General features: G+C 53.3%; 1 protein-coding gene, 1 long non-coding RNA gene and 1 pseudogene across 4 annotated transcripts in view; 1 reads left to right on the top strand and 2 right to left on the bottom strand.

Moving 5' to 3' along the window:
- Positions 1 to 2,221: 2,221 nt before the first annotated feature.
- Positions 2,222 to 26,887, top strand: part of CCDC12 (coiled-coil domain containing 12) — a 48,756-nt gene continuing 24,090 nt past the window's right edge. The window contains exon 1 of the mRNA XM_016141383.2: positions 2,222 to 2,405. Coding sequence (XP_015996869.1) covers positions 2,310 to 2,405 — 96 coding nt within the window. The 5' untranslated portion in view covers positions 2,222 to 2,309. The remainder of the gene's footprint in view (positions 2,406 to 26,887) is intronic.
- On the bottom strand, positions 9,487 to 9,605 carry LOC118602214 (annotated as a pseudogene).
- LOC118601571 lies at positions 22,098 to 26,219 on the bottom strand. 3 transcript variants are annotated; one of them, XR_004950304.1, is made up of 4 exons: positions 25,815 to 26,219; positions 25,041 to 25,188; positions 22,944 to 23,019; positions 22,098 to 22,308 (listed from the first exon to the last, which is right to left on the bottom strand). It is a non-coding gene; the product is annotated as an uncharacterized LOC118601571 (long non-coding RNA). The 3 variants fall into 3 exon arrangements; XR_004950303.1 differs by having other exon boundaries at positions 22,098 to 23,019; XR_004950305.1 differs by having other exon boundaries at positions 22,098 to 23,019; positions 25,041 to 25,185.

Raw genomic sequence — 26,887 nt, 5'->3', positions numbered from 1 at the left:
TGCGGCCGCCGCCGCCCCGCCTCTCCTGGGACCTTGCAAAGGGCGGGGAGCCCCGCGGGAGGAGGAGCCTGAGGACAGTCCGCGCCCCTACCAGTGTCTAAGGAAGGGAGGGCCAATGTGAGTCTCCTGGACAAGTGTCGTGGTCAGGGATTCCAGACTTGCCCTGGGTCTTGATCTGCCCAGTACGCAGCCAGCTTAGCTAGAATTGCCACCATTTGCGCAAGGAACAGGCTCGCGTAGTCGGGGAAAGGGGCTGCGGCTGTCGGCAGATGTCCTGGGCCCTTCAACAAGTAATGATAACAATAACCATGACAACTGCTTGTAATTTACCATGTGCCACGTGCTATTCTGAACGCTTTATAGGGAGACCCAAGTGCCACTTTTTTGCGGAGCACGATGGAGATCAGAGAGCCGCAGAACAAGCCTGAAATACCTCGCGTGGGAGGGGGGCGCTCCATCTGTTAGGCAGATTCCTGGGAGATTTAGGCAATCCTCATGGGTCCCCTCCTCCAGGAAGCCTTCCTAGATGCTCTGGTGAAGGCACCCTGCACTCCAGGGTGGCGCACTTGCTTCACATCTTTTTTATTTAACCTTGAGATGTTAAAGGCAAGAGGTTGCCTCATGCTTCTGTTTTACAGGAGAAACTGAGGCCCAGATGGACCAAATGAGGGCTCCTTGGGCACCCAGGGATAGCATGGATAGATACTAAGGCCTGAATGACTCTGCTAGGCCACTGCCACCATCATCCCTAGACCCCTTTCTCTAGCTTCCCCCATCTTCCAGCTGGCCTGGGAGGTGAGGGGTCCTCCTGGTGTTTGGCAGTGATCAGACCCTTTGTTGGGGCTGGGGGAAATTTACAGAGTCTAGAGAGATGCTATCGGTCGTAGGAATTGACCAGTCTGGAGCCCTTTAGACCAGCAGTCCTCAACCTTTTTGGCACCAGGGACCGGTGCTCCTATGAGAATCTCATGCCTGATGATCTGAGTTGGAACTGAGGCGGGGTGATGCTAGCCCTGGGGAGCAGCTGCAAATACAGATGAAGCTTTGTTTGTTCACCTGCTGCTCACCTCCTGCTGTGCGGCCCAGTTCCTAACAGGCCATGGACCGGTGCCAGTCTGCAGCCCAGGGGTTGGGGACTCCTGCTCCATAGGTGGCCAAGAGAAGACAGACTCTGTCCCCATCTTCATCCTGTTCTATCCTCCTCGCTCTTAGGAAGCCCCTCCACTCTGGCCTTTTCTCCTGCTGCATCCATCCTACCACTGAGCTGACATTTCCTGAGCATCAGCTACCTGCATTCCAGTAACTACCTGCTTACCAGGTCCTGGCTAGGCACCCCACCTGATGCAGGGAAAGGCACCAAAAAGCCCAGGTTAGTGAGGTCAAGAAGATTGTTTGGGGGGAGTGGGGTGGGGAGTCTGTGGCAAAGGGGCATTCATCTTCCCAGGTGGCAGGGTTGTGGCTTTGGGGACCCTGACATGCTGTCAGATGATCTTTATTTCAGCCAAAGGGGGTCTCTCAGTTGCCAAGGCATCCTGATTAATGCAGGAGGGAAGAACCCAGCAGCTCCTGCTGGCCAACCGGTGCAGTCGAGGCCAAACCAACTCTCAGATTAGTTCTCAGGAACTAAGCTCAAGGGGCTTCTTGGGGCCCACTGGGCCCAGGTTGGGTGGGGTTTGCTCTTCTCCAGGTTCGGTAGTCTGATCCTGGGTACTTCGGTACTCCAGGCGGGGTTAGAGGTGGGAGGGGATCATCCATGAGCCTGGAAGGAGATAGCCAACCAGGCAAGCTCTGCAATGTGCAGGCTTTGAGCTGAGCATGGGCACAGAAGAGCCTAGGGGCCCATGGACATCCAGGCAGCCACTGATAGCTGGAGACAAGAGGGGTCAGAGTGGCGAGTCAGATGAGTCTTCTTAAAGGCATTCGAGCTTTGCAGAATCGGAACAAGTGGACAAGTCTGGGTTAGCGCATTCCAAGTGGCCGGCACAGAAAGAGCTTGGGAGAATGCCTAGGCAAAACCAGAGCCATCGACACGCTCTATATTCCTCCACTCAGGTCTGACTGCGCTGGCCGCTTTCTCGCTGATTGGCTTTGGACGCGTCAAAACTTAGAAGCCCTTTTCTTTATTCGCCCCCTACCTACCGGCTGGGCGTGATATTGGGGAGAGGGCGGGCCCTCCTACAGTAGCTCAGCATTGATTGGCTTTCAGGCCTTTCTGCTCTCCCATTCTCGTCGCTGGATTGGCTGTGAGACTTATCTACTCACTGGGCTTGCGCGTTGCAAGACGCGAGAAGAGGGGGTCAGCGGGCAAGATGGCTGCTGCTGCGGCCGGTGTGGGTCGGCTAGAGGAAGAGGCATTGAGGCGAAAGGAACGGCTAAAGGCCCTAAGGGAGAAAACCGGACGCAAGGTGAGGAATGCGGAGTGAGGGCCGTGACTGAAGTAGCCAGTGTTCGGTTTCAGAACAGGGACGACAGGGCAGGGGACTACCGGGAAAAGGCAGCTGCCGACAGTGCGCATGCGCGCACGGCTGGAGCATGCGCGAAGAGTCGGCGCCCGCCCACCAAGTCGAGCTCCGAGCGCGGGACTCGTCCCAGCTCTCGTCGCGCATGCGCGGGGATGGCGGGGCAGTGGTCCGCGCTCCAGGCCCTTTGGCTCTCCCAGATGTTTACTGATTGGGTTTACAGGGTTACTTAGGTTTTAGATGCTTTTTGGTTTAAGCGTGATTGGTACACGTCTGAGCGCGCTGAATCTGCCGTTTCCCCATGACCCACCGGCCTTCCTGGTGAAATTCCTTGAGTCTGGCAGACCCTTCCCTGTCTGCCAGCGCGTCTTGGTCAGAGCAGTACGGAACTGTGCTCTGGGCACCTAGCTGGAATAGAAAAGTACAAGAATCTAGAAGGAAAGACCCATTAATAGGTCAGAGTGGACCTCAGGGAAAGAGCTAGGCGCTTAGTTTTTTCCTAGCCTACTTTTCCGGGGATGGACTTCCTAGGTCTATTAGTTGCGGTACTTGAAAGCATTTTTCTTTGCTCTGGTTTGACATCAGGATAGTCTGATTGCATTTTTACTTTGTTCATCTTTCTGAAGTAATCGAGAGGAAGAATTCTGAAGTTCACAGCCTGTGCGCAAACCTTGGCCTTGTCACTTGGGGCTGTGGAATTTGAGACAAAGTGTTTCATCTTTGTGAGTCTGGTTTTTTTCATGTCTCCAGTGGAGGATAACAACTACACATTCATTCTCATTGGATTATTTTGAGATCTAATAGGATAATCTGTATGAAGGGGCCCTAGGGACTACAAGGGTTGGAGGTAGTTGGTACTTCTGTTGTGGGATGGGTGAAAACTCTGTCCTCAACTCTACAAAAAACAAAAGATATTAAATAGCCAGACCTGCGAGGGATGGGAGCAGGCAGGACTCTACTTTCCAATTTAAAAAAAAAAATCAGGCTGGTCGGTCTGGCATGTTTCTTTTCTGCATTCTGCATGGCCGGCTGGTGTCTTCTGGAAAAGTGAAAGGGGAAGTGATAGAGAGTGAAAGCTAGCCAGATTGGCTTCTGCTTTTGTTGGCAACTTGTCAGCACTGTACGACAGTTATCCCCACAAACTGCCTGGCCTAGAGAAGCTCAAGCCTCAGCCTTTCAATAGTGGCTGGTCAGCCTGCACTGTTGGCTTAGGTTTAAGACTCATTATTGGGACTGGATTTTAATTTAGGTCAGACTACAAAGGACAAGATGGCATCTGTAGGGCTCATGGCCATAGGAAGTCTGCTCCAGGCTATCAAGAGAACTGGTCTTTAAAAAGGGATTCTCTCAATGGCCTGAAAATATGGCCTAATTTTTTTTTTTTTTACTTTTTTTATTGTGGTAGAATATACATAACAATTTGCCACTTAAAGTGTACAATTCAGTGGTGTTAAGTACATTCACAGCAGTAGGTAACTATACCACTCTCTATTTCTAGAATTTTTTCATCATCTCAAGTAGAAACTATATCCATTAAATACTAACTTCTGGTTCCCCTCTCACCCCAGCTTTTGGCAACCACCATTCTATTTTCCGTCTTTCTGAATTTGATTACTTTAGGTATCTCATATAAGTAGAATCACATGGTGTTTGTTCTTCTCTGACCGGCTTATTTCACTCAGCATAAAGTCTTCAGGGTTCATCCATGTTGTAGTACGTGTCAGAATTTCATTCCTTTTTAAGGCTGAATAAATAGTTCATTGTATGAACAGTTGACCCTTGAACAACAGGTTAGGGCTCCTCTCCCCTCCCCTCAGTCAGAGATCTTAAGTTGGCCTTATGTGTCCACGGATTGTCAACCGTGGATCAAAATACTGTTTTTGATCCAATATTGGTTGAATCTGGGGGTGCAAAACCCAGGATACCAAGGGCCGACTATTGAAAAACATCTACATGTAAGTGGACCTGCACAGTCCATACCTGGGTTGTTCAGTGGTCGACTGAAACACACTTTGTTTATCCATTCATATTGTGTTGTTTCTAGCTTTGGGCTGTTGTAATAAATGTAGAACGATCTGTTTCAGTACTTGTTTTTAATTCTTTTGGGTATATACCCAGAAGTGGAATTCGGTGATTATATAATAAGACTATGTTTAGCTTTTTAAGGACCCGCCATACTGTTTTCCAAAACAGCTGCATCATCTTACATTCCTAGCAGCAGTGCACAAGATCCAGTTTCTCCACATCGTTGTCAGCATTTGTCATTTCTATTTTGTTGATCATAGTCATCTGATGGGTGTGAAATGGTATCACATTGTGGTTTTGATTTGCATTTCCCTTCCGATTAGTGATCTTGAGCTTGAGCGCCTTCTCTGGCCATTGTGTATCTTCTTTGGAGAAAGGTCTATTCAGATCCTATTTTTTTAATTGGCTTTTTGTTGTTGACTTGTAGGAATTCTTAATATATTCTGAATATTAACCCCTAATCAGATATGTGATTTGTAGATATTTTCTTCTATTCCCAAGGTTGTCTTTTCACTTTTCTGATAATGTGTTTTGATGCACAAAGTTTTTAATTTTGATGAAGTTTAATTTATCTGTTTTTTTTTCTTTTGTTGATTCTACTTTTGATGTCATACCTAATGATCCATTGTCACATTCAAGATCATGAAGCTTTTCTCCTTTGTTTTCTTCTAAGAGTTTTAAAATTTGAGTTCAGACATTTAGGTCTTTGATCTATTCTGATTCCATTTTTGTATATGGTATAATGTATGAGTCTCATACATTCTTTTGGATGTGAATATCCAGCTTTCCTAGTACCATTTGTTGAAAAGACTCTCCCTATTGAATGGTTTTGGCACCATAATTGAAATTATTTGACCACATATGTGAGGGTTTATTTCTGGGCTCCCTATTAGTCTATATTGTCTGCCTTAGGCCGGTACCACACTGTTTCGATTACTCTAGCTTTGCAGTGCGAGTCCTCTTAGTTCTCTTTCAAGATTGTTTTGGATATTCAGAATCTCTCGAGATTCCATGTGAATTTTAGGATGGATGTTCTGTTTGTGCAAAAAAAATCATCATTGAGATTTTGACTAGGCTTGCATCGAATTTGTATATCATTTCAGGTAGTATTGCCATCTTAACAGTATTTAAGTCTTCTGATTCATGAGCATGGGGTGTCTTTCAATTTACTTAAGTCTTCAATTTCTTTTAGCAATGTCCTCTAATTTTCATTGTAGAAGTCTTTAGCCTCTGGTTAAATTTATTCCTGAGTATTTTTTGGTGCTGTTGTAAATGGGATTGTTTTCTTAATTTTCTTTTCAGATTGTTTATTGTTAGTGTATAGAAATGTAGCTGATTTTTTTTCTGTTGATTTTATATCTTGGAACTTTGCTGAATTTATTTATTCTAACAGTTCTTGTGGACTCTTGGGTTTTCTGCATATAAGATCGTGTCATCTGTGAACAGAGATAATTTTACTTTTTATATTCCAATTTTGATGCCTTTTATTGCTCTGGCTGGAACTTTCAGTAACATAAGAATAGAAGTGGTGAAAGCAGGCATCCTTGTTTTATTCCTGATCTTAGGAGAAAAGCTTTTAGTCTTTTCCCATTGAGTGTAATGTTCACTGTAGGTTTTTCAAATAAGGCCTTTATCATGTTGAGGAAGTTTTCTTCTGCTTAGTTAGTTGAGGGTTTTTATCATGAAAGGGAGTTGATTTTGTCAAATGCTATTTCATCATCAGTTGAGATGATCTTGTGGTTTTTGGCTTCTTTGTACTGTATTACATTGGTTGATTGCTGTATGTTGAACCTTCCTTGCATTCCGGAATAAATTCTTCTTGGTAATGGTGTGTAAACCTTTCAGTATGTTGCTGAATTCATTTTGCTAGTGTATTATTGTGGATTTTTTCATCATTATTTGTGAGGGATGCAGTTCTGTAGTTTTCTGGTAATGTCTTTGTTTCAGAATCAGGGTAATGCTGACCTCATGAAATGAGTTAGAAAGCATTGCTTCCTCCTTAATTTTTTGTAAGAGTTTGAGAGGGATTGGTGTTAATTATTTGTTAAATGGTAGAATTCACCGTTTAGCCCTGGTCTTGTCTTTTATGGGAGATTTTCGATAACTTATTAAGTCTCATTATTATAGATCTGTTCAAGTTTATTGCTTCGTGAGTCAGTTTAGGTACATTGTGTTGTTTCTAGGCATTTTTCTATTTTTTCTAGGTTATCCAGTTGTTGGCATACTGATTGCTACTTTAATTGGGTTTAATCTTCCTGGCTCTGCTTCAGAAAGCTCTTGGCCGCGAACTCATTTCTGAAAAATGCGCACTTGGAAATCACATGGCTTCTCTCTTGGGACTGAGAGTTCACTGGCCTTTGCAGTTTCCTTGCATTCTTTTTAAGAAGCAAGAGTTATTGTGAAGCCACATTCTTGACCCTTTTGGAAGCTTTTTCCTTTCCTGGCATGCCTTTTCTATCCAGGGGCTCCTAATTTTCACCCTATCTAGTTCTTTCCCTGCTTACCAAGTGGAAGTTAGAATTTGTTGTTGGCTCTTTGGTAACCAGGCTATGGTGTCAATAGCGGATTGGTGGCCAGTGATAAAGTGTTGTTTGGCTTGGTTCAAAATGGGTTATTGGAGCTGGTAATTCATTTCTTCCACAGGTGTACACTGAACACCTACTATGCACCAGTCATTCAGATCCTGGAGACTCAGCAGTGAGTGAACAAAGCAGGCAGAAGTCTCTGCCCCATTTAGCTAGAGAGACAGATTGTCAAGCAAATATATATAGTGTTAGATGGAGATGATGCTGTGGAGAGAAGGAAAGAGAGGAGAGTACACAGTGCTCCCGTTTTCTCTGCAGCTCTAATGGTTGGATTTTCTTTATTAAAAACAACAGTGTTTTCATATTTAACATGGTTAATGATACCAGCTGCCTGGCTTATCTTATCTGGTCTTGATGACAACCCTAAGAAGGAGGAAGGAAGGTTAATTTATAGGTGAAAGTACTGAGAACAATAAACGTGATGTGGTTTGCCCAAGGTTGTATAACTAGGAGGTACCCAGGCGAGTTGGGGTGGACCGTGAGAACAGTTGGTAACTCTCTTTATGACTTGGACTGGTTGCCCAGATGCAGATGGGTTGAAAAACTTCACTACATACTTTTTGATATCTTTTAGGTTGTGTAAATTACCTGCTCAAAAAAGAAAAACAATAGGGGAGAAAGAGTATAGGCCCCAAGTCCAAGCTGCCTCTCTGTACACCCCCCTCTGTGCCCCGATTCTGGCCTCCTTCCTGCTGCCCAGGACTGGTGTAGCCTTATTTGCCACAGTCACTTTTTTTATTTTTTGTATTTATTTTTATTATGGTAAAATATATGCAATAAAACATTTCATTTAACCATTTTTAGTGGCATTAGTATATTCACAGTGTTGCACAACCATCACCACTATGTCCAAAACTTTCATCACCCTAAACAGAAACTCTGCACCTGTTAAGCAATAACTCCCCATTCCTCTCCTACCCCAACCTCTTGAAACCTCTAATCCACTTTCTGTCTCTTTGACTTTGATACTTTCTGTTTCTATGACTTTGCACCTTATAAATGTGGAATCTTAGAATATATGCCCTTTTGCGTTTGGCTTATTTCACTTAGCATGAGCATAAGTTTTCAGTGTTCGTATTCTAGCATAGAATAGACTTTTATTCCTTTTTAAAGCTGAGTAATATTCCATTGTGTGTGTATATCACATTTCATTTATCCATCCGCCTGTTGATGGACATCTTTTGGCTATTACGACTAATGTCGCCATTGGCGTATTGGTGTACTTATTGTTGTATAAGTATCTGAGTCCCTGTTTGTAATTCCTTTGGATATATATCTAAGGAGTGGCATTGCTGGGTCATAGTCTATGTTTGACTTTTTGAGGAACCGCCAAACTGTTTGCCACAGCGCCTGTACCATTTCCCTCTGCCACCATCAGTGCATGAGGGTTCTAGTATTTCTGCATCCTTGCCATCATTTATTTGCCTTAAAAAAAAAAATTTATAGCCATCCTATTGGTCGTGAAGTGGTACCCCATTGCGGTTTTGATTTGCATTTCTCTGATGATTAGTGCTGCCAAGCATCTTTTCACGTGCTTATTTACCATTCTGTGTATGTATGGTCTTTGGAGAAATATCTATTCTTTCTTTTGCCCATTTTTTAGATTGTTTGTCTTTCTGCTGTTGAATTGTACTCGAGTTCTTTATGTATTCTGGATATTGAACTGTTATCAGGTATGGGATATACAAATATTTTCCTTCATCCTGTGGGTCGTTTTTTCACTCTTTTGTTGGTGTCCTCTGATGCACAAAAGTTTTTAAATTTTGAGGAAGTCCAAGTTATGTTTTTTCTTTTCTGCACATAATGTGGTTTTAGTGTCATATTTAATCTTTATGGCTCTTGAAATGTTTCTGTTAGGGTGGTGCCTGGGAGAAAGGCAGTCAAAGGTCTGAAGTTCAAATTAATTTCCAGCCCACTGACGTTTCTCGTGGGACCTGTGAGTGGCGCGCTGGCCTGCCTGCTGCAGGCAGATCAGAAGCAGGCAGTCTCCTCCCTCCTGGAGGAAGTGGCTCCCATTTTCGGTCCGTCCTCTGGTGTGAGGCCCCCGTATGGCTGACACAGGGTCGAGTGCTTTCTCAGCCTGCCCCTGCGGACAGAGAGCACCTGTTTGCCCCATGGGGATGGCTCCTTGCTGGTCTAGCACTCAGTGGCGGGTCCCTCATTGATAACCTACTGCACTCATGGTTGTACTGGAGGCAGGGCAGGAATTCCAGCGCGGGATTGAGTTCTCTCATGGTGTGATCTTCCTCTCTACTCTACCAGAATATAAACTCATAATTTAGTGACATTATGGAGGGTTGGGTCTTGAGATTGTAACAGATGGAGACAAAATTAGGGTCATAAGGCTTTCATATATTTAGTGGAAAAAAAAAAAAAACTTTGGTTATAGTCGTGCAGCTTAGCACTTTGTTTTTTTGTGCCTGCAGCACCTGGTCTTCCTAGGTGGTCTCCCATCCAAGTACTAACCAGGCCCGACCCTGCTTAGCTTCCAAGATCAGGCAGGATTGGGCACATTCAGAGTGGCATGGCCATAGACCAGCTTAGCACTTTCAAAAAGTGCTTTCTTGTTAGCCCACAGGATCAATTGTGGGGCAGGAAGTCAAGGAAAGAGAGTCAGAGGTTCTGGGGTGCCCAAAGTCATGGAACATAAGTGACTGTCTTGGATTCCAGCCCATGCAAGAGCCCCTGGGGCGGTGGACTCTCTACGGGGGGCAGCATTGCCCAAAGCAGCATCCTGTGGGTCAGCCAGCCCAGGCTGACGGGCGGAAGGACTACATACGATATCAGACTGAGCTGCTGGGGTTCACTTCCTGGGAAAGCCCGGCTGGGTCTGAGGACGCTTCCTGGGAAGGCAGAGTGGATCCCGAGCTGGGCCGTGGAGGGTGGGACTGGGAAGGGTGTATCGACGTAGCTGGCAAGGTGCATTCCTGGGGAGCAGTTCAAAGGTGGGAACGTTTGGGGCAAAGAAGGGGGACGGTGGAGGAGGCTCCAGGAGGTTTGACAGCAAAGAAGGGGGACGGTGGAGGAGGCTCCCGGAGGTTTGACAGCAAGCAGCTGGCAGTGGTCGGGGCAGGGGCGCGACCTGAAAGTGCTGCCGTGGGTGCTTTGGTGGCCAAGTTCTGCAGGAGCCAGAGCTTCCGGCTGGGGGAGTCGCCAGCCTGGGCGCACTTTTCTCTATTGTATTTGAACCTGGTTTCTTGGTGTTCATCCAGAAGCCCCAAGCCGGGTGAGGAGGTGAACAGTTCAAGGCTGTATAGGCGACGCTCTGTGGCGTCTCTCTGTGGTGCTGACCAGCAGGCAGCGTGAGGCCACGTCATCCTCCTGTGGCTTCCTCCTAGCAGCCCAATGGAGACACTGAAAGGTAATGAACTTGGCACAAACCCTTGCCCTTGGCTGTTGAATTTCCCGAGCATTTGACCCGGATTGGGCTGTCGCTGTCCTGAGACACAGATAGACTGGTTGGCCGGCAGGCTAACCCTCCCGGGGTTGGACGTGACCTCAGGGCCAAGGTCGGCTGTCAGCCTGCAGGTTCAGTAGCAGTTCCTGTTTTTCACCTGGCTCTGGAGACCAGAGCAGCGCTGTCCGGTAGAACTTCATGTGACGGTGGCAGCGTTCTCTCTCTACTCTGCGCTGGTCACTACCATGGCCAGAAGCCCCGTGTGGCTCTTGAGCCCTTACAATGTGGCTGGCATGCCGTTTTACTAATTTTATTCCATTTAAGTTAATTTACATTTTAACAGCCACACTTGACTTACGGCTACCTTATTGGGTGGTGCGTCTCTGGAGGACTTGCTCGCTGTAGCCTGACTTATAAGGACCATGTCTCTACCTAAACGCCCATTTATTGCGAGCTAAGAGGGAGAGGGTAGGTGGAAATACAGACGACCCTCAGATCAGCCTTGGGGAGCCTAGAGTTGGGGCAGAGGTCTTTGAAACGGTCAGTCTTCGTGGCCGGGGTCTCCAGCAGATGCTCAGTCCTGGCCTTCTGTGTGGAATTAAGCATTGACAGTTCAGAGTGATATATTTGTGATCTACATATTCCAGAGCCAGGCAGTGTGGGGAGGGAGCAGTGCCGAGGTAGAGGGGAGCACAGGGACGTTTTCTGACTTGGGCACATGGGGAAGGGTCCCTGGCCAATGTGGGGTGAGGGCGGAAGAGGGAGGGAGGGGCTAACAAGTGTTGGGGGAGGTGGAGAGGGCCGGCCAGAGGAGTAGGGCCTGCTGTCCTCGGTGAGGAGTCAGACTTCTCCATGCCCTGCTCATTCCTCAGGAAGTCGCCTTTGTCCCTGACTCCATGTGGCCACATCCCCATGTCCAGCAGCCTGTTTGGAAACTCCGCTGAGGAGGTCCTGTGTTGAGGGCCTTTTGCAGGTTGGCAGTCACACATTTATGTGGCAGTTTATGATGAGATTTCACGACAATGAAATCCTCAAAATAGTCCTCTTCAGGTAGGTGTTGGTTTATCCCACTTTATAGACCAGGAAGCCTGGGGTTGAAGGGACTTCTCATGGTGATGCTTTGGGATGTTGCTGACCCTAGATGGTCCCTTAATCTCTGGCCCTGTTTCCCTCTGTACCCCTCACTCTAGGTGCTTGGGAACCAGCAGCCCCCAGGAAGGGGTCTCTTTCCCGTCATACACAGAAATTTCCTTCAGGCTGCCTGGCAGGAACCATGTGGCAAAGTGGAGAGCCTGGGCCTTGGAGCCAGGCAGATCTGTTCACATCTGTGGGACCCAGAGCAGCTCTGAAAAACTTTGAGCCTCCCTCTCCTCGTCTGTAAAATCAGGACACGGCTTCTGACCTCATCAGTAGCTAGGAGAACAGAGAAAGATGTGTGTGAAGTATCTAGCTCAAGTTCTGGCACGCGGGCCTTTTCCAAGTGTGGATGTCTGTCCTTTCTCACCTGCGGTCTCGGGGAGGTCTGGGTGGGTCTCCCACCCTCTCTGCTGGGTGACAGTGGGTGGAGCTGGCCCTGCTTCCATTGGAAGCAAGGAGGCCATCCCGGTCCCCTGGCTTTATTCAGCTTAGCCCTGATTCTTTGAAGGTGGAATTTCCTTTTAGTGTAAAGTGTTTGATTGATGAGAAATTGGATTTGCAGAGCCACAGCCGAAATGGAGTATGGAGTCCCCATTCTCCCTAAGGGCTGGCCCTGAGATCTGGGAGCCAGCGGGAGGGAGAACCTCATGGGTAGCGGTCCGGGGCTCCCAGTACAGATACCTGTTGATGAGCCGGTGTTGGAGCTTTGCCTTGAGTCTTCCCGCTGAGGGCTTTGGCTCATGCGTGTAAGGAAGATGTTGGATCAGTTAGGTTCTCAGATGCACCCGTGTGTCTGGATCACCTGGGGAAATAATTTGGCGTCTCTGGCCCCACTCCAAATCTCCTGTCTTGGGTGTAGGGCTTGGTACAGATCCTAGAAATCCATGCGTTTTTAAATCATCCATGGATTAGATGATTCATTTTTCTGGACGTCTGATCACTCGCTAGACGGTCCCTCACTGTCAGTAGAGCGCCTCCTTCCCCGGGAGCTGGAGCTGCCTGTCCTCGCCGCAGGGGCTCTGCAGCCAGCCACCAGGCAGGTATTTATTGAACAGCAGCTATGCGTCACGCCCTGGTTATTCAGCCACTGGAACCAGACAGCCTCTCCACCTCTCTGGGGGCTCCCATGGGAAGGGTGGGTGGACAGTATGCGCGTAAACGGGGAAGGGGCGGCAGAAGCTTGTGATGGCTAGGGCAGGAGTGTGTGCGTGTGTGAGCGTGTGCATTGGAGGATGGGCAGCCCTCTCTGAGCAGAAGATAGGGGCTGGGGAGGGAGGGGTAAGGGGGGTGGGCGGGGGTGGAGGGAATGCCGAGGTCTAGCAAAGAGCATTCCTGGCCGAGTGGAGGACTGGCTTGGCTTGTTTGAGGGGCAGAAAGAATCTCTGCACGGTGGGGTTAGGTGGGGTTAGCCCGAAGGATTGGGGGGTGGAGTAGGGTTGAGAGTAGAGTGTGGATGTCTGACCCCTGGAAGGCAGGGGTCACTGAGGCTCACCTCACTTGATAAGGGGGGGTGGGGAGCCACTGGAGGCCTTGGCACGGGTACCCTGCCCTGACTGTGTGTGGAGGTGGGAGGCATTAGCCCAAGCGTGAGGCAGTGGCACCCGACAGGGTTACTGGGCGTCCTTATGTGCGGGTGAGCGAGCAAGGTGGGCGGCTCTGCCTGCTCCAGACGGAAGCACAGGGCAGAATGGTCTCGAAGGGGGAACCCTTAGTCTGGCCCGAGGTGACGGTTAGACGTCTGCGTGGGGAGAGGCTGTCAGGGAGGCACCCGGACCCGGGCTGGTGCTTGCCGGGGAGAGATCTGAAGCCCTGGGATAGATGAGGTCGCGGGGTACAGAGTCAGCCAGCAGAGGACTGGGAGACACTCCTACTGGGAGGTTCGCCCTGTGGGCATTAGGAGGCATTGCAGAGGAAACTTGGAGCGGGTGGGGCTGGGAAAAGCCAGGTGAGCACTGGAATGGGTTCCTTCAGGCAGGACAAGGCGACAGGGGAGCTTGGTCTAGCTGTTTCAGGGAAGTGTATGGGGGGTATGTGGATGAAAAAGGGGTTCTACAGAAAGTAACTTCACAGGGTGATGATTATAAATTCCCAGCTGGGCAGGTCATGATGGGTCGTCACGCCCCAGGCCTGTAACTTTTTAGTAGAAGGCTTATCTTTGCCTTAAGCAAGCCTGTCTGTTGTTTCTGTGCATCCAGGTTAACACACCTTTGCAATAAATGTAAGCGCCCTCAGGAGAGCACATCATCTTGTTAACTATCCTGTAACCCGCCCCCTGCCCTGCTTTCTCCTACCTTCCTGTAATCTTCCTCCTGTTTCCCCCTTAATCTCAGATGCACAAAAGAAACTGCACACCGTCACTCTCTGGAGCATTTGAGATCTTGCTTGCTGGCAATTGCCATCATTTTTGGTTTAAATAAACTCTTATGCAAATTCTCTACAGGTTTGGACATTTCTTATGTTGACAGAGGGGAAGGTGACAGAGGCGTCCAGGCTGGCCGGATTTAGGGTGCGGCGTGGCAGCCACACCTTCACCGTGAATCGGGCCTTTTTTTCCCCCAGCTTTAAGGACTCACCGGACCCCACCTGTGAGAGGTAGCACTAGGCGAGGCAGTGTCCTTGTGGCTTTCCTCTCCGGGCCGCCCCGTGGAGCTGGCAGCCTTTCTGCCCCTGCCCCATTCCTGCAGGTGGGCACGCCCTGTGAGCTGCTCCCACATACGGCCAGCGCGGCCTCTGAGTCAGGCCGGAGGCTTCTCGTGGCGTTCCCTGCTCCAGTGGTTGCCTGGACAGATCTGCCACTCTGCTAACTCTGGGACCAATGGTTAGCTAAGACCCTCAGGTCAGCCAGAGGTGTCCGCAGCAACCTGCCTCCCAGGATAACGGCGAAGCGAGGCGGTGTGTGCAGAGGGAGCTGGGAAACAAGAAGTGCGACGTGCACATTTATTCCCTCTGCCACACTCTTGTTTTACCCCTGCTGGGGACGCTGAGACCCAGAGAGGGTAAGGGACTGGATAGAGTCACGCAGGGCCTACCCCCTGAGTCTGTCTTCTGGCCCCGGGCACCCCCTGGATACAGGTGCCCGGGAGCCCACCACCTCCGGCTGAGCGGTCGAGTGTTGTGGTGCTCCGCCCGCGGGATGGCATTGGTGCTGGGTCCCCTCGGAGCTGTGCGGGGAGGGACTGCAGGGGCCTGCAGGGAGGAGAATGAGACTGCCTGTCAGCTTGGCCGATAACCCGGGGAGCAGCCGCTGGCCTGAGACAGAGCGTGAGCAGTCCTCCAAGTTTTCTGTGGAGGGCAGGGCTTCCCGAGGCAGACGAACCGCTGTTCCGGATCCTTCGCTGTGTTGCTCGCCTATGGTGGCTGCAGCGGCCTCCTGGAGCAGAAGGAGCTCTGGCCTGGACGCCATAAAACACAGCCCTTCTTTCTTGCTCTGCCACTGACACAGTCGTTTGGGCCCCAGTTTTCCTTTTGGGGACTTCTCTGTGGCTATAACCAAATATTCACAAAGCCTTACTGATGGGGGGCAGAATTCGAAAGCAACGGAACTTCGAAAGCCAAGCTGAGTTTTTATTTTTCCATTAGCTTTTGGAACAGAAGACTTGGTGTGGCCCTGATGGTGGTCGCTCAGTTGTGTTCGCCTGTGTCCCGGAGCTGGGGGGGTGTGAGGGTGTGCGCTTCCCGCTCGGTGTCCCAGTGGCTGTTTTCTGGGTATTCTTGGGGGCCCCGAGACATCCCTGTCTTTGGGGGACTTATTTCTTACAGCCCTCTAGACAGAGTTAGTCCTCTCCCTAGATGTATTTTTGTTTCTAAATGGGCTCCAAAGTCTTTCTGTTTTAACAACTCTCGAGTAGCATTAATAGAAAAAAAAAACAAAAAACCCCTTTTAACTGAAGTCCGCTATACATAGAGAAAAGTACGCGGATCGGCTCAGTAGTTCTCGCTAAATGAATACGCCCGTGTGACCAGTCACTCAACACGAAACGGGGCAGCGTCCCAGGATCCCCTCCCGCTCCCACCCAGGGGCCTCGCCACAAGTCGTCACTTGGGACTTCTAAGGCCGTAAGCTGGCTTTTCTTACTTTGGAGCCTTTTGTAACTCGGACGCCGCATGCTCTCGCGGCTGGCTTCCTGCCGTGCCCGTCGGGTGTGGCAGGAGCTCATTCTGACCGCAGTCTCGCCAGCCCACCTTTTATCCTGGTCACTTCGGGTTTTCAGGCTGGAGCTGTCACGCGCCGCCGTTCCCAGTCTGGCACATGGCTCGGTGAACGTGTGTACGTGTGCTTGCTGGGTCTACGCCTGTGAGCAGAATTGCTAGATCGCAGGGCGAATGCTGCCAGATGGCTTTCCCGCACGGCCGTGTCATCCTACGCTCCGGCCAGCACTGTGCGGTGATCCGCAGTCCTGAGAATTGTAACACAGAATCGAAACGCAGCTCCTGGTCGCGTTTCAGGGGAAAGCGTGTCCCCGGCTTCATCTTGGGGTACTGAGGAACGCCTCTCAACAACCCACACCCACAAATTCCTCCCATGTGACCCAGCCCATCCCCAGTGAATAGACACACTGCCCCCCCGCTCCCTCCCACTGCCCCCCACATTCCAGACAGCACCCCAGACCACACCCACTCCCGCTCCACCCCTAACGCACACATACACCACTCCACTCTTCCCAAAAGCCCCCCACAAGCACCACCCCATACACTTGTACACACGTGCGCGTGTGCACACACACACGTGTGCGCTCACGCTTCTAAGCTGGCGCAGAGCTCCGTGTGGCCCCCCTTCCTCCAGGGCCCTTCCCTTAATCCTAGCTCCTGGGTGCCCTGGCTTCTCCCCGCCTTTGTTTTGGAGGGAAGCAACAGCTTGTAGTCTTGAAAGAATTTCCAGAGGAAATAGAGTTGCTGTGGTAACGGCGCCCTGTGGAGAGTAAAGGCCACACTCCAGGGCTTTTCATCCCCAGCTCAGTCTAGAGAAAATGCCAGTGGCTGCAGCGGAAAACATTTGTCCTTTCAAGGACAGCGCCCCCTCTCCCCCCTCCACGTTGTGTTCCGGACAGGTACCACTAGAATTCTTGCAGGGTAATTTGAATCCTCGAAGAAAATCACTTGTTTTACACCTGGGCGAGAAGGCATCTGGTGAGGGCAGAGCTTCGCAGCCGGTGCCGGGTCCGTGACTCAGGCACCTTGGGGTCCCCAGGGAGTGGGAATGAGTGCTGGCTGCCAGGGGCGAGGGCAAAGGCACTGGGCCCCTACTGTGCACCTGCCGTCCTTCCTCTTCTGCGGACCGCCTGCCGGCAGCCAGCCCTGTGGGGGCTTTGGGGACTGAGGTCAAAGAGGCTGGCCTTTGCCTAGCGCAAGCAGGCTGGGCCCCAGCAGGGGGACTGACCCGTGTGCCCCCAGCTCTCATACCGTGTCAGAGAGCTGGGATTGTCCTGGAGGGAGGGCTGGCTGCAGGGGCACATGGGGTAGGGTGGGGGGCAACACCGCACCCAGTAGGCTGTGTAGAAAGAGCTTCTGGACCCAGTGTGAACACACTTTCCCTGATTTATCTCACCTGTTGGCTTATGGGTCATGTCTCTGTTTGGACTCTGCACCCCAAGCTACATAACTCACAAGACAGAGCCAGGCCCAGCAGAAGTACTGAGGAAACACTTGGAGGAGGGACGAGGCGGGGTGGGGGGGGGGCGGGCAGGAGCAGAGCAGGCAGGCGGAGGTCTGCACTTGGGGAGGTGGTCCTTGGATGCCCCGGCCACCCCCAGGCGCCGCCCTCTGAGGCCTGCCCTTTCTGCCGTGGCCTTGTCCCTGCCCAGATGAGGGCCCGCCCTTCTGAACCGAGGTCTGCTCACAGGCTCGAGCTGATGACACTGGTGGCCACTCTTGGTGAACTGAGGGAGGAGAAGAGCCGCGCACGTGGGGGTGTGGCGAGACCCTTTTTTGTGGCGGGATTGGGGCAGCGAGTACACTTGGGCGCTGAATCTTGTGGGCCTCTCACCGAGGACACGGGGAGCATCAGGCCTCACTGTCACCTTCTCTGTGGTTGGCGCCTGCAGAAGACTAACTCGGCCCGTCTCGTAGGCTCCCTTGATTAACCGCCCTCCGCAGTCGTCAGCAGTGAGCTCGGAGAAGCCGAGGGGCTCGCACGGGACCCCACGGCACTCTGTCGGATTGCCCCCCCCCCCACGTGGTTCTGCCTTCTCAGCGTTTCAGCTCAGCACGCTGTTAAAACACACTCTGTGTTTCCAAGGGAAGTTTCTGTAGGTGAGGTTTCAAAGAACTTGCCTAAGCAATATTTCCCCCACAAATAAACGTGCCAGGTTTGACTCGTAATTTAAATTTGGTTTTAATTAGGATTTTATCACTTTAGATCACACCAGAGAGGAGACAACTGTTTTACCTTTACTTCTCAGACTGTGACACTCCCAGAGGCAGCTGATCAGAAGTTAAAATAGCTTCCTGTCTCCTAGGAGCTATAGCGTACTTTATCACTCTGCGAACCTCTGGCTCGCCTGGGAATTGACTTGTAAAGAATTTGCTTTTCAAACTTGGGTGCCCTTGTTGGAGCCTGGCACGTTTCCGGTTCAGCTCCGTGTTGGGTTCAAGGGATGGGAGGAAGGACCCCAGGCCAGGTGAGTGCCTTGGCTTCTTGCATCAGTGATTGGCCTTTCCGATGGACGTGGGTTTGGGGGTGCTGAGACCAAGTCCACAGAACAGTCGTCCTCGGCCCAGCTTCTCCATTTGCAAAGTAGACATCAGAACCTTTGTCCTGCTGGCACCCCGGGGTCTCCCTGTGCATCGGATGAGCTGGGGAACCTGACAATTTTGAGGCCTAATGGGGCTGCACATGTTGCCAGGTCATTGCTCCAAATGGTCATGTGTGGCCTGGGTACCCAGCTGTGAGCAATAGAAGTCTATTCCGTCTGGTTGGTTGGTCGGTTTGAAAAAAGGGAGTATTACGCAACCAGAAAGCAGTCCGACATTTCACAGGAAAAGTGGCTTGGGGAGGAATCCACTCCGCCTCCAAGCACTGGACGCTGTGGCCCAGTCCGCTGCCGCTGCAGCCCTGGGATGGACCTCGTTGCAGCCGCAGCCCCCCCCCCACGCCCTCGCCCCCCGCTGCTGGGATAGCGAGTTTGGGGCACCTTGAGCTTCTAGAGTGAGCACCTGACTCTTCCTCACCCAAGGCCCAGTGGGGGTCTTCCCAAGTACAGGAGGGCGCAGGCACTGAGTGCCCTTAGAGTAATTGGGACTCAAGCTCCGGTCACCCGCTCCACAGACCAGTCAGCCTGACGTCCAGAGACCTGTGGTCTAGCCTGGGCCCTCACCTCGTGCTGCAGCTTCACCTGGCTCTCCGTGGCCCTCAGGGCGTTCATGCTGCGTGAGAGATTGCCCTGTGTTTCTTCTCGCCCTGGTGACCGACCACAGGAAGCCCCCAGGCAGCTCGGCATGGCCTCATACAGGTCACTGTCTCCCCTGCGTCAGCCTCTGGAGGGTTGTGGTCTAATCTAGAGGCGCCACATAGTTGGGCCACGTGGTAGAATCGTGACCCAGGCGTGGGCTGGCTTTTGGAATATTCCGATTTGCAGGTCTGACCCTGGAAGATTCTGATTTGGTAGGTTCTGTTTCTGGTACATTCCCTGGGCTGCTGGATCTAGTTCCTCCTGTGTGGGGTGACATCTGAAGCCTTTGCAGCTCTAACAGTCTGGGGTTTTCTTTCCTTTTCGCTTGGTAAGAACGCGCGAGCGTGGTCACAGTTGACTGGCTCCTGTGCGGAAAGCGCACCGGGCCTCGGGCCGGCTGAGCTTTGGAACATGATGCAATCGGAAAACCTCAGTTTAAATGCTGAGCCTTCGTTTATGAGCGGTGAGCCCCGGGTCATTCCCTCCGTTGTTCTGAACCTTGCCGTGTGAAAGGGGTGACAACACCTGATGCCAGGGTAGATGTGAGGAGGTTTGGGAGCCCCGCATGGCACTGTGCGGCTGGGCAAAAGTGACTCCCTCCAGGCAGACTCAGACAGCTGCCAGCTGCTGTCCTCGAGGTAAGAAGGTGGCTCTCTGTGACCCGTATTCACCTCGTTTTCCAGTGGCCTCAGGCAGCGACCTTGCCTCTCCTGGCCCTTTCGGAATGCTCTTTGTAAATACAGAGCACTTGAATCACATCGTTGGCCACCTCCCTGCCTGTCCTCCCCGCCGGCCGCTCCTTCCCCCCGCGCCGGTGCCCCGGGGCGGCCGCAGGGCGCAGGCTAGTGCCCCCGCTCCTCGCAGCCGCTCCAGCCCTGCTGCTCTGCGGCACGGAGTGCTGCCTGCTCGCCCTCCAGGTGAGCTCAGGTGTCGTCTCCTCAGTGTTAGTCACGCCACATTCCTGTGGCGCCCAGGAAGTCGTGTACTCACCTTGGACAGGCTGCGTGGTGACTATCCATTCACCTGTCTGCTTCCTCTTTCACCTGCCCCTGAGCTCCCTGAGGGCAGCAATCATGTCTTAGTCACCTTTTTCTGTGCCAGATGGCAGGACTCAGAGATGCTCTGTAAATATTTGAATGAAGAAATGAAACAGCTGGGAAGGCCCATGGCTTCGGGTGTTGGCTGGGCCAAGGTTTTTCTCAGGGAAAAGCAGACTTGCCCACTTGAGAAGAGTCCAGGGGCTTATTTAAAAGTCCGCGGGCTGCAGCCGTATCAGCAGGACGAACTTCACTGTGTACGAAGTCCGGTGAGACAGTCACGTGTCCAGAGTCTGTTGTTTTCACATGCGCTAGGGGTGCTTTGACATCTGTCTGTGTGGAAGAGAGCTGCACATTTTAGTTGATGGGCTTCGAATAAAGCAGTGGTGCGGTGTGGATATCGGGAGCCCTGACGTGGGCCTCTTGGCGGCTCTCGGGGAACTGTTTTGTGGGGATGGGGGACGCGGCATTTGTTCAGACAGGCACATGTGCCTGCAGCGTGTGGGGGAGGTGGAAGGGTGTCACGTTTAGGAGCCATCACTTGGGTATTCAGGCCCTTGCTTGCTTTTCCCATCAGACCCAAGGATGGCGAACACACAGTAGGGAGGCTCCCTCCTCGCCCTGGGGCTGAGCCTCCGAACCCCACCCCGCAGCCAGGGTTCCCGTGCAAGGGGAAGGCTCTTGGCTTTCCAGCCCGGCGGGTCTGGAGGTCGGACACCAGCTGTGTGTCCTTAGGACCAGAGATTCTGGGTGACTGTTCCAGTTCCCTAAAACCGACCAGTCGGAATCCCCTGCCCGGTGGCTCTGGCCGTCCACTGTGAGGTGATGGGCAGGGGTTTCCGGGCCAGCCCCCAGTGCCCCACCACACTGTCTCACACCTGGACATTCACTTGGTGACACGCTCGCTCTTGCTCTCACCTTACATGGTGAGGAAGTCCTGGTGGTTGTGAGTTCTGCTTTGTGGCCGAGGAGGCGTTTTCCCCCTCCAAAAAAAAGGGAAACGGTAGGGCTGGGCGAGAGGTTGGGGAGGTAGCCTCCGTGTTCACCATCAGTTGATTTCTTAACGGGAAATTTCACCCCCGAATCAGGGAGCTGTTTGTCCTGATTGGCGGGTGCTCCGCCCACGGCATGGCTGTTGGCCTGGCTGCTTGGACGGTTGGGGCTGCAGAGGGCCCTGGCGTGGGTGGCCCTGGCTGCCCTCCCCGCCCCCAGCAAGACCGCTTTTTTTTCTTTTTTCTTTTTTACGCTTAAGAAAGGTCACCAGACGTTGAGAGCGAGGGCCAGGCCCGGTTTGTTTCCTCCTTTCTCGCTGAGCCGGGCGAAGGTCAGGAGAGCCCGTTTGGGGTGTGAGAGCAGCCGAGACAGGGAGCCACAGGCAGCCGGGTTCCTCTAGCCACTTTTGTTTTTTAATCATTTTGACTGCCGCATTAAAGGAAGTGGAAGAAATACCCACACTCGTGTTGCTTGAGCCCACGAGGTCTTTGGCTGTTGAAAGGATAACGTTACCAGAGCCGTGCGCGTGGTCGCGGTGTGGGCTCAGCGGGGCTCAGCGCCCCTCGCTGTCCGGTGAGCCACGTTCGTGGCTCCTGCGGTCAGGCCGCTGTTATAGCGGCCACCCTGGCCTGTTGCAGGGCGGCCACCCGCCTAACGGTGCCTGGCGGTCACACTCCCCTCACGGCTCCCGTTCCCGTGAGGAGGCGAAGCGCGTCTGTAAACACCTCCACGTGCATCGCTCTCTTATCTCCTGGCGATGGGAGTTCCTCGCCCAGAAATGACTGTATCTGGGCCTCGTGATAGCTGGGCCTGTCCCTTCGAAATGTCACCAGGAAGACATGTCAGCCCCGTGATGTGATGCTGAGGCCGCCATTCGACACCAGTGAGATGACCCTGTGTGTTTGAGGAGGGGGTGGGAGTAGGGCCAGAGCAGAGGGCTGGGGAGAGAGAACAGTCTAGGCCTGAGGCCCACCCTGCCCTTTGGGCCCTGACAGCCCTGAGCTGCGTGAGTCTGCGTAGGTTATATTAAGTGCTCCATTTTTTTCATCTGTGAAAGGAGAACAGCGCTGACCTTATTAGATTTTTATGGTGATTTATTAAATAATGCTGATAATTCTAATTAACTAAAGTATAGTGTGGTGTGCTGGTATCTGCTGTTCTAAATACAGAGATGAATGACAGGTCCGGCCCTCCTAGAGCTTTCCTTATACTGAGAAGTCTTCTAGTTCAGTTGGATCCTTACCGCACTTCTAAGAAGTGGGCACGGTTGGTATTTTTGGCCTTATTCTGCAGGAAAAGAAGGTAATCGTCAGAGGGGAGGTTGGAACAGATAACCACGGGCGAACAAGCAGGTGTGGGTGGTAGAAAGAGCTGTGTGTGTGGCCGCCGGGCGCCGGGCCTTGGTTGTCTGTGTTCCCAGACTGTTGGGAAGTGTGGGGTCTGACACGCGCAGACCTGAGTTAGGTGTCGGAGCCTCAGCCCCTGCATCCGTGAGGCACGCGGGGCCGGACCTGATGCTCAGGCGCTGTTGGGAGGCTAACAGTGTGGGGGGCGGGCGGAGAACCTTGTCTGCAGGGGGGACTTGGCCTGTACTCCCGCCTGCCCCTCGGCGGCTCATTCATCCATTCCCATTGGTTATGTGCCATGTGGTGGGCAGCAGTGATGGGCAGGCCTCTGGAGCTTCCGGTCTAGGAAGGTAGATGACAAAATCTGGTATAGGCAAATCCAGCCAAACTGAAATGTCTGGGACTGGCCTGGGAAGAATGGCCTTCTGCTCAAAGCGTGCGTGGCCTTCGGCTCATACAGGGGAACGTGCCGCAACCCACTAACCGTCTCTCAAACTGTGGAGTTTTTTTTTGGGGGGGGGGCAGCCTCACAGATGTGGTACCTGTTCCTCTAGCCCGGGGCCTCCTGTCACTCACCCCTGAGGGAGTCAGGCAGAGCATTCGTAATTTGAACCTCATTTTTAAACATCAGAAGTTCGTCATTTACAGAAACCTGGCAAAAAATAACAGAGTAGTAGTTAAAAAGGATAATGTGCTCCATCCACATGTTACCACATCAAAAAATGTCAGATGTCAATCATTTTCTCTGCAGGTCGGCCTGACAGTGATAAGCCTTCCATTTCCCAGCCGGGATCTGGGGCCCGCGTCCCGGGTACCTGTTCAGTCCGCTGTGCTTCCCGGAACTCAGCAGGCTGTCCGCTTCCTTGGGTTTGGGGAGGGCTTGGGGAGGGGGGAACAGAGGGAACATCTGGTTCCCCGGAGGATGTGGCAAGGGTCTGAGGTCAGGGTTCGAGGCGGGCCCATCGCCAATGAGCACCCAGGGTGCCACTGTTTCCAGTGGTGGGTGCTGCGTGGGGTCCTGCACCAGAGGGTGGACCCAAGTTACCGCATTTAATCCTCAGACCCTGCCCCTTCCCCTGCTGAAGTGGCCCAACTGACGGGGGAGGAACCAGCCTCAGACAGGTCCTGCGGTCATGACTTCCCTACCCGCCCCCGCTTGTCCAGGCCCCTGCCCTGGCTGCCCCGGCTGCCCGCACGCACAGCGCCTCCTACTGGGGGCCCGGCAGGAGGCTGGAGCCTTGCCCAGCTGCCCAGAGGAACTGGGCCCAGGCCGGCTGCGTGTGAAGGACCTCGGCATGACCTTCCCAGCGTTTCTTTCCTTCTAGGGACATGGGGCACACTCAGTGCTAGTTCCCTATGCCACCCTCCCCCTCCACCCCCTGCCCTCGCTCCCGCTCAGCCTCTAAGATGGGCGGGTGGTGCTTCCTTCGGAAAGCCCCCCCCAGACACCTCCTGTGCCACCCAAAGAATCCCCCCACCCCGCCACGCTATCGACCCCTCCTCTGGGCCACTATCCCCTTGAGAATCTGAGGAACTGTGGCTTCTTCCTCCAGAGAAAGGAGCCTTTTCACAGCTGGCCTATGTGCGTGTCTGGTCATTGACTAGGGTCCGTCCACGGACCCGGGCTGGGCGTTCCCACCCTGGCGTGTGAACCCAGCGCCCACTTGTCCTTTCTCCTCCTCAGCACCAAGCGTGGAGTGCCTGGCGCACGGGAGCCAGTCAGTAGCTGTTACTGGTCATCTGCCGGGGGGTTATCTCTCTCTGCCTCTCTTGAGCATGGCTGGTTTCCCAGAATAGGACCAGACATGGCTTGGGGTCAGCTTCCCCCCACCCCCAACCTCTGCCACAGGCAGGATGTCAGCATTCAGCATTCATCGGGGGCAAGGCCTGGCGATGGGCCTGAAGATGGGGCGTCGATGGCGGGGCCACCCCTGCCGAGGAGTGAGCCTTGTTTTCCACTGCGGAGGACTCCGTGACAGGCACTGGCCCCTCGGCCTGAAAGCTGCCACACCCTTTCTCCTTGTCCCCTGAGTGCTGCCACCTTTTTTGTCCGGGGCGCCTTCATTCTCCCCGTGAGTCATGGTCACAGCCTCAGCCGCGTCTGACTCCTCCTCCCTGTCCGCCACAGCTTCGGGCCCCCCCTCGTTCTCTCCCACTGCCGCTGACCTCCATGCAGCTCTGTATCTCCGCTTTCCTTACTGGTCTCCCAGCTTCTCGCTCCTGCTCACAGACCTTTCGGGAACGCTCTCACCCGCGGGAGCACAGCGACCCTCCTCTGTCTAACTCTAAGTCTGACTCTTGGTGAAACCGCGAATGGGGAGGCGGAAGATCTGTCCCGCGCACACACTGTCTGGTGTCTTCTGGCGCCGTAACCCTGCCCGCCTGTCGACGGGCCGCAGAGAGCACCGGGTGGGAAGGATGGAAGTGGAAGCTCAGCGCGACCTTTGCGGACCTCAGCGGTCTGGGCCCGTTGCCCCTCAGCTTCTTTGCAGCCCTTCCCTTCCTGCCCGGCCAGACGCGCCCTGCCGTTCAGGGCCTGCCGCCTTGTCCACCCAAGCTACAGGCTCTCCTCCTTCCGCCCTGGTCCCTTTATTCTGGTAATAGTGCCATGCTGTCAGTCTGATGGTCTTTGTTTTCATGGATGAGAAAACTGAGGCCAGACAGGTCAAATACCTTGCCCCAGGTCACACCGCAGGGCAGGATGGAGCCAGGCTGGCCAGTTGAGTTCCGGCCCAGAGGTGCTACGCTGCTGGAGGCCGTGTCAGGCCCGCGGGTGCAGGCGGGTAAGGCAAGCATCTGTCCTCAGGAAACGCTCCTCCTGCTGGGCAGACAGAGTGCGCACATGGGCCAGGTAGCAGACTAAGTGCCAGGGGCCCAGAGTCAGGGCCTGGACCCACCAGGATCACCGCCTTCCCGGGAGAGCCAGAAGCCCCGCCTCCCACCCGTCCCCCAGTCCCTGGGCAGTCGAGAGCTGTGAGTTTCTGTGCCCAGGCACGGTGGCTTTCAGCCCGGGGCTTATCACTGCATCTTCAGGGTGAGTCAGACTCCGGTGACTGCCCTACCCCCCTACCCCGAAGTGCCCTTGGAGCACAGCTCCCGCCACAGCCCCACCCAGCAGGAAGTCCCTCTGCTCTGAGGACAGGAGACAGGGTGAAATTGCGAAACCCGCCAGGTTCATCCTCAGCCCTGTCAGCCCCTTCCTCCCCACTCCCCCCACCGCCCCCTGCCAACTCGCGCCCTTCTCTCTCTGACTTTCCCCCGCTCTGGGCCCAAATCAAAACTGGAAAGGCTCAAACTGGGGCCAGTTTCACCTGTCCCTGGGAGACTAGGCTTTGGGGCCTTGTTCTCTGTCGGTGGTTAGCAGCGGGGCCGTTTCCGCGGCCGGCACGCTGGGCGCGCTGAGCTGGCAGGGCATGCTCGCCTGGGCCTTGGGCCGTGGTTCCGTACCTGCGGTTCCTGTTGGGTGTCCAGCAGAAATGGACTCATGGCAGGAGGAGCCCAAAGCAGACGTCAGCGCGGCTGTCCGTGGACCCTTTCCCACCTCCCTCTTTCTCTTCCACAGGCAACAGCTCCTCTTAGGATAAGGGAGGAGGGGCTTGTTCCTTGTCCCCTCAGCGCGAGCGCCCCTGATGGCAGTTCCCAGCCCTCATTTAGTCTTAACCACCCACCCCAACGCATACGCACGGACCGAAGCCGGGCAGGTCCAGGCTGGCAGTGGGACATCTCCCATCTCCTCCCGTGGCTCACCCTCTCGGCTGCCTGAGTGCCCTTTCAGAGTGTCGGCCGGTGCCGAGCTCAGCCCGCCCGTGACACTGGAGGAAGGCCCTGTCACCCCTAAGCCCCGACCCCCGTCAGTCCCGGCCGGGCCGGCCACACGGCTCTGCCCTGCAGCTCTCCGTGGTGTCCTTGCCTTCTCTCATGTCTTTGCTAGGCAATTACTGCCCCCAGGAACGTCCGGCCTTCTTTAGCCCCTTGCCGGCCTCCCAGTGGACACTGAGCCTTGAGCTAAGGCTTCCCTTCCCGGAGAACACCTGGCCCTGGCCCATTCCAGCACACCACACATCCGTGACACGCTCCTCACCGGCCCTGGCGCGGGGTTCCGCGTTCGAGGTCTACTCCTCTGAGGGCCACGGCCTCATTTCCTTCGTCCCCGTGCCCAGGGCAGACCCGGCACAGGGGAGACCAGGCGTCCGAGGGCAGAGGGACCCTCGTCTTCGCCTGGGCAGGGAGGGTGGCAGGAAGGGGTGCAGCCGCCGCCCTTCTCCCCAGCCCTCCTCTGCATTTTTGGTGGTTGACTGAGCTTCTCGTAGGGGTCCTGCATTTAGGCAGCAAATATGGACTGAGGCCCCCTCCTGCTGCGTGGACCATGCAGAGGCAGGTGTACTGAGCTGGCGAGGGCTCCTTCCAGGAAGACACCGAGGAGCAAACACATCATTAAAACACCAAGTCTGGACATGTCCCCGAATTGATAAACCTCTAGCTGGTCTAACTAATAAAGAAAGAGAAAAGACATACATTAT

The sequence above is a fragment of the Rousettus aegyptiacus genome, unplaced genomic scaffold (assembly GCF_014176215.1).
Source record: "Rousettus aegyptiacus isolate mRouAeg1 unplaced genomic scaffold, mRouAeg1.p scaffold_m13_p_4, whole genome shotgun sequence".
Lineage (NCBI taxonomy): Eukaryota > Metazoa > Chordata > Mammalia > Chiroptera > Pteropodidae > Rousettus > Rousettus aegyptiacus.
The sequence above is the reverse complement of the archived record's forward strand: the minus strand, read 5'-3'. Positions and strand labels throughout refer to the sequence as shown.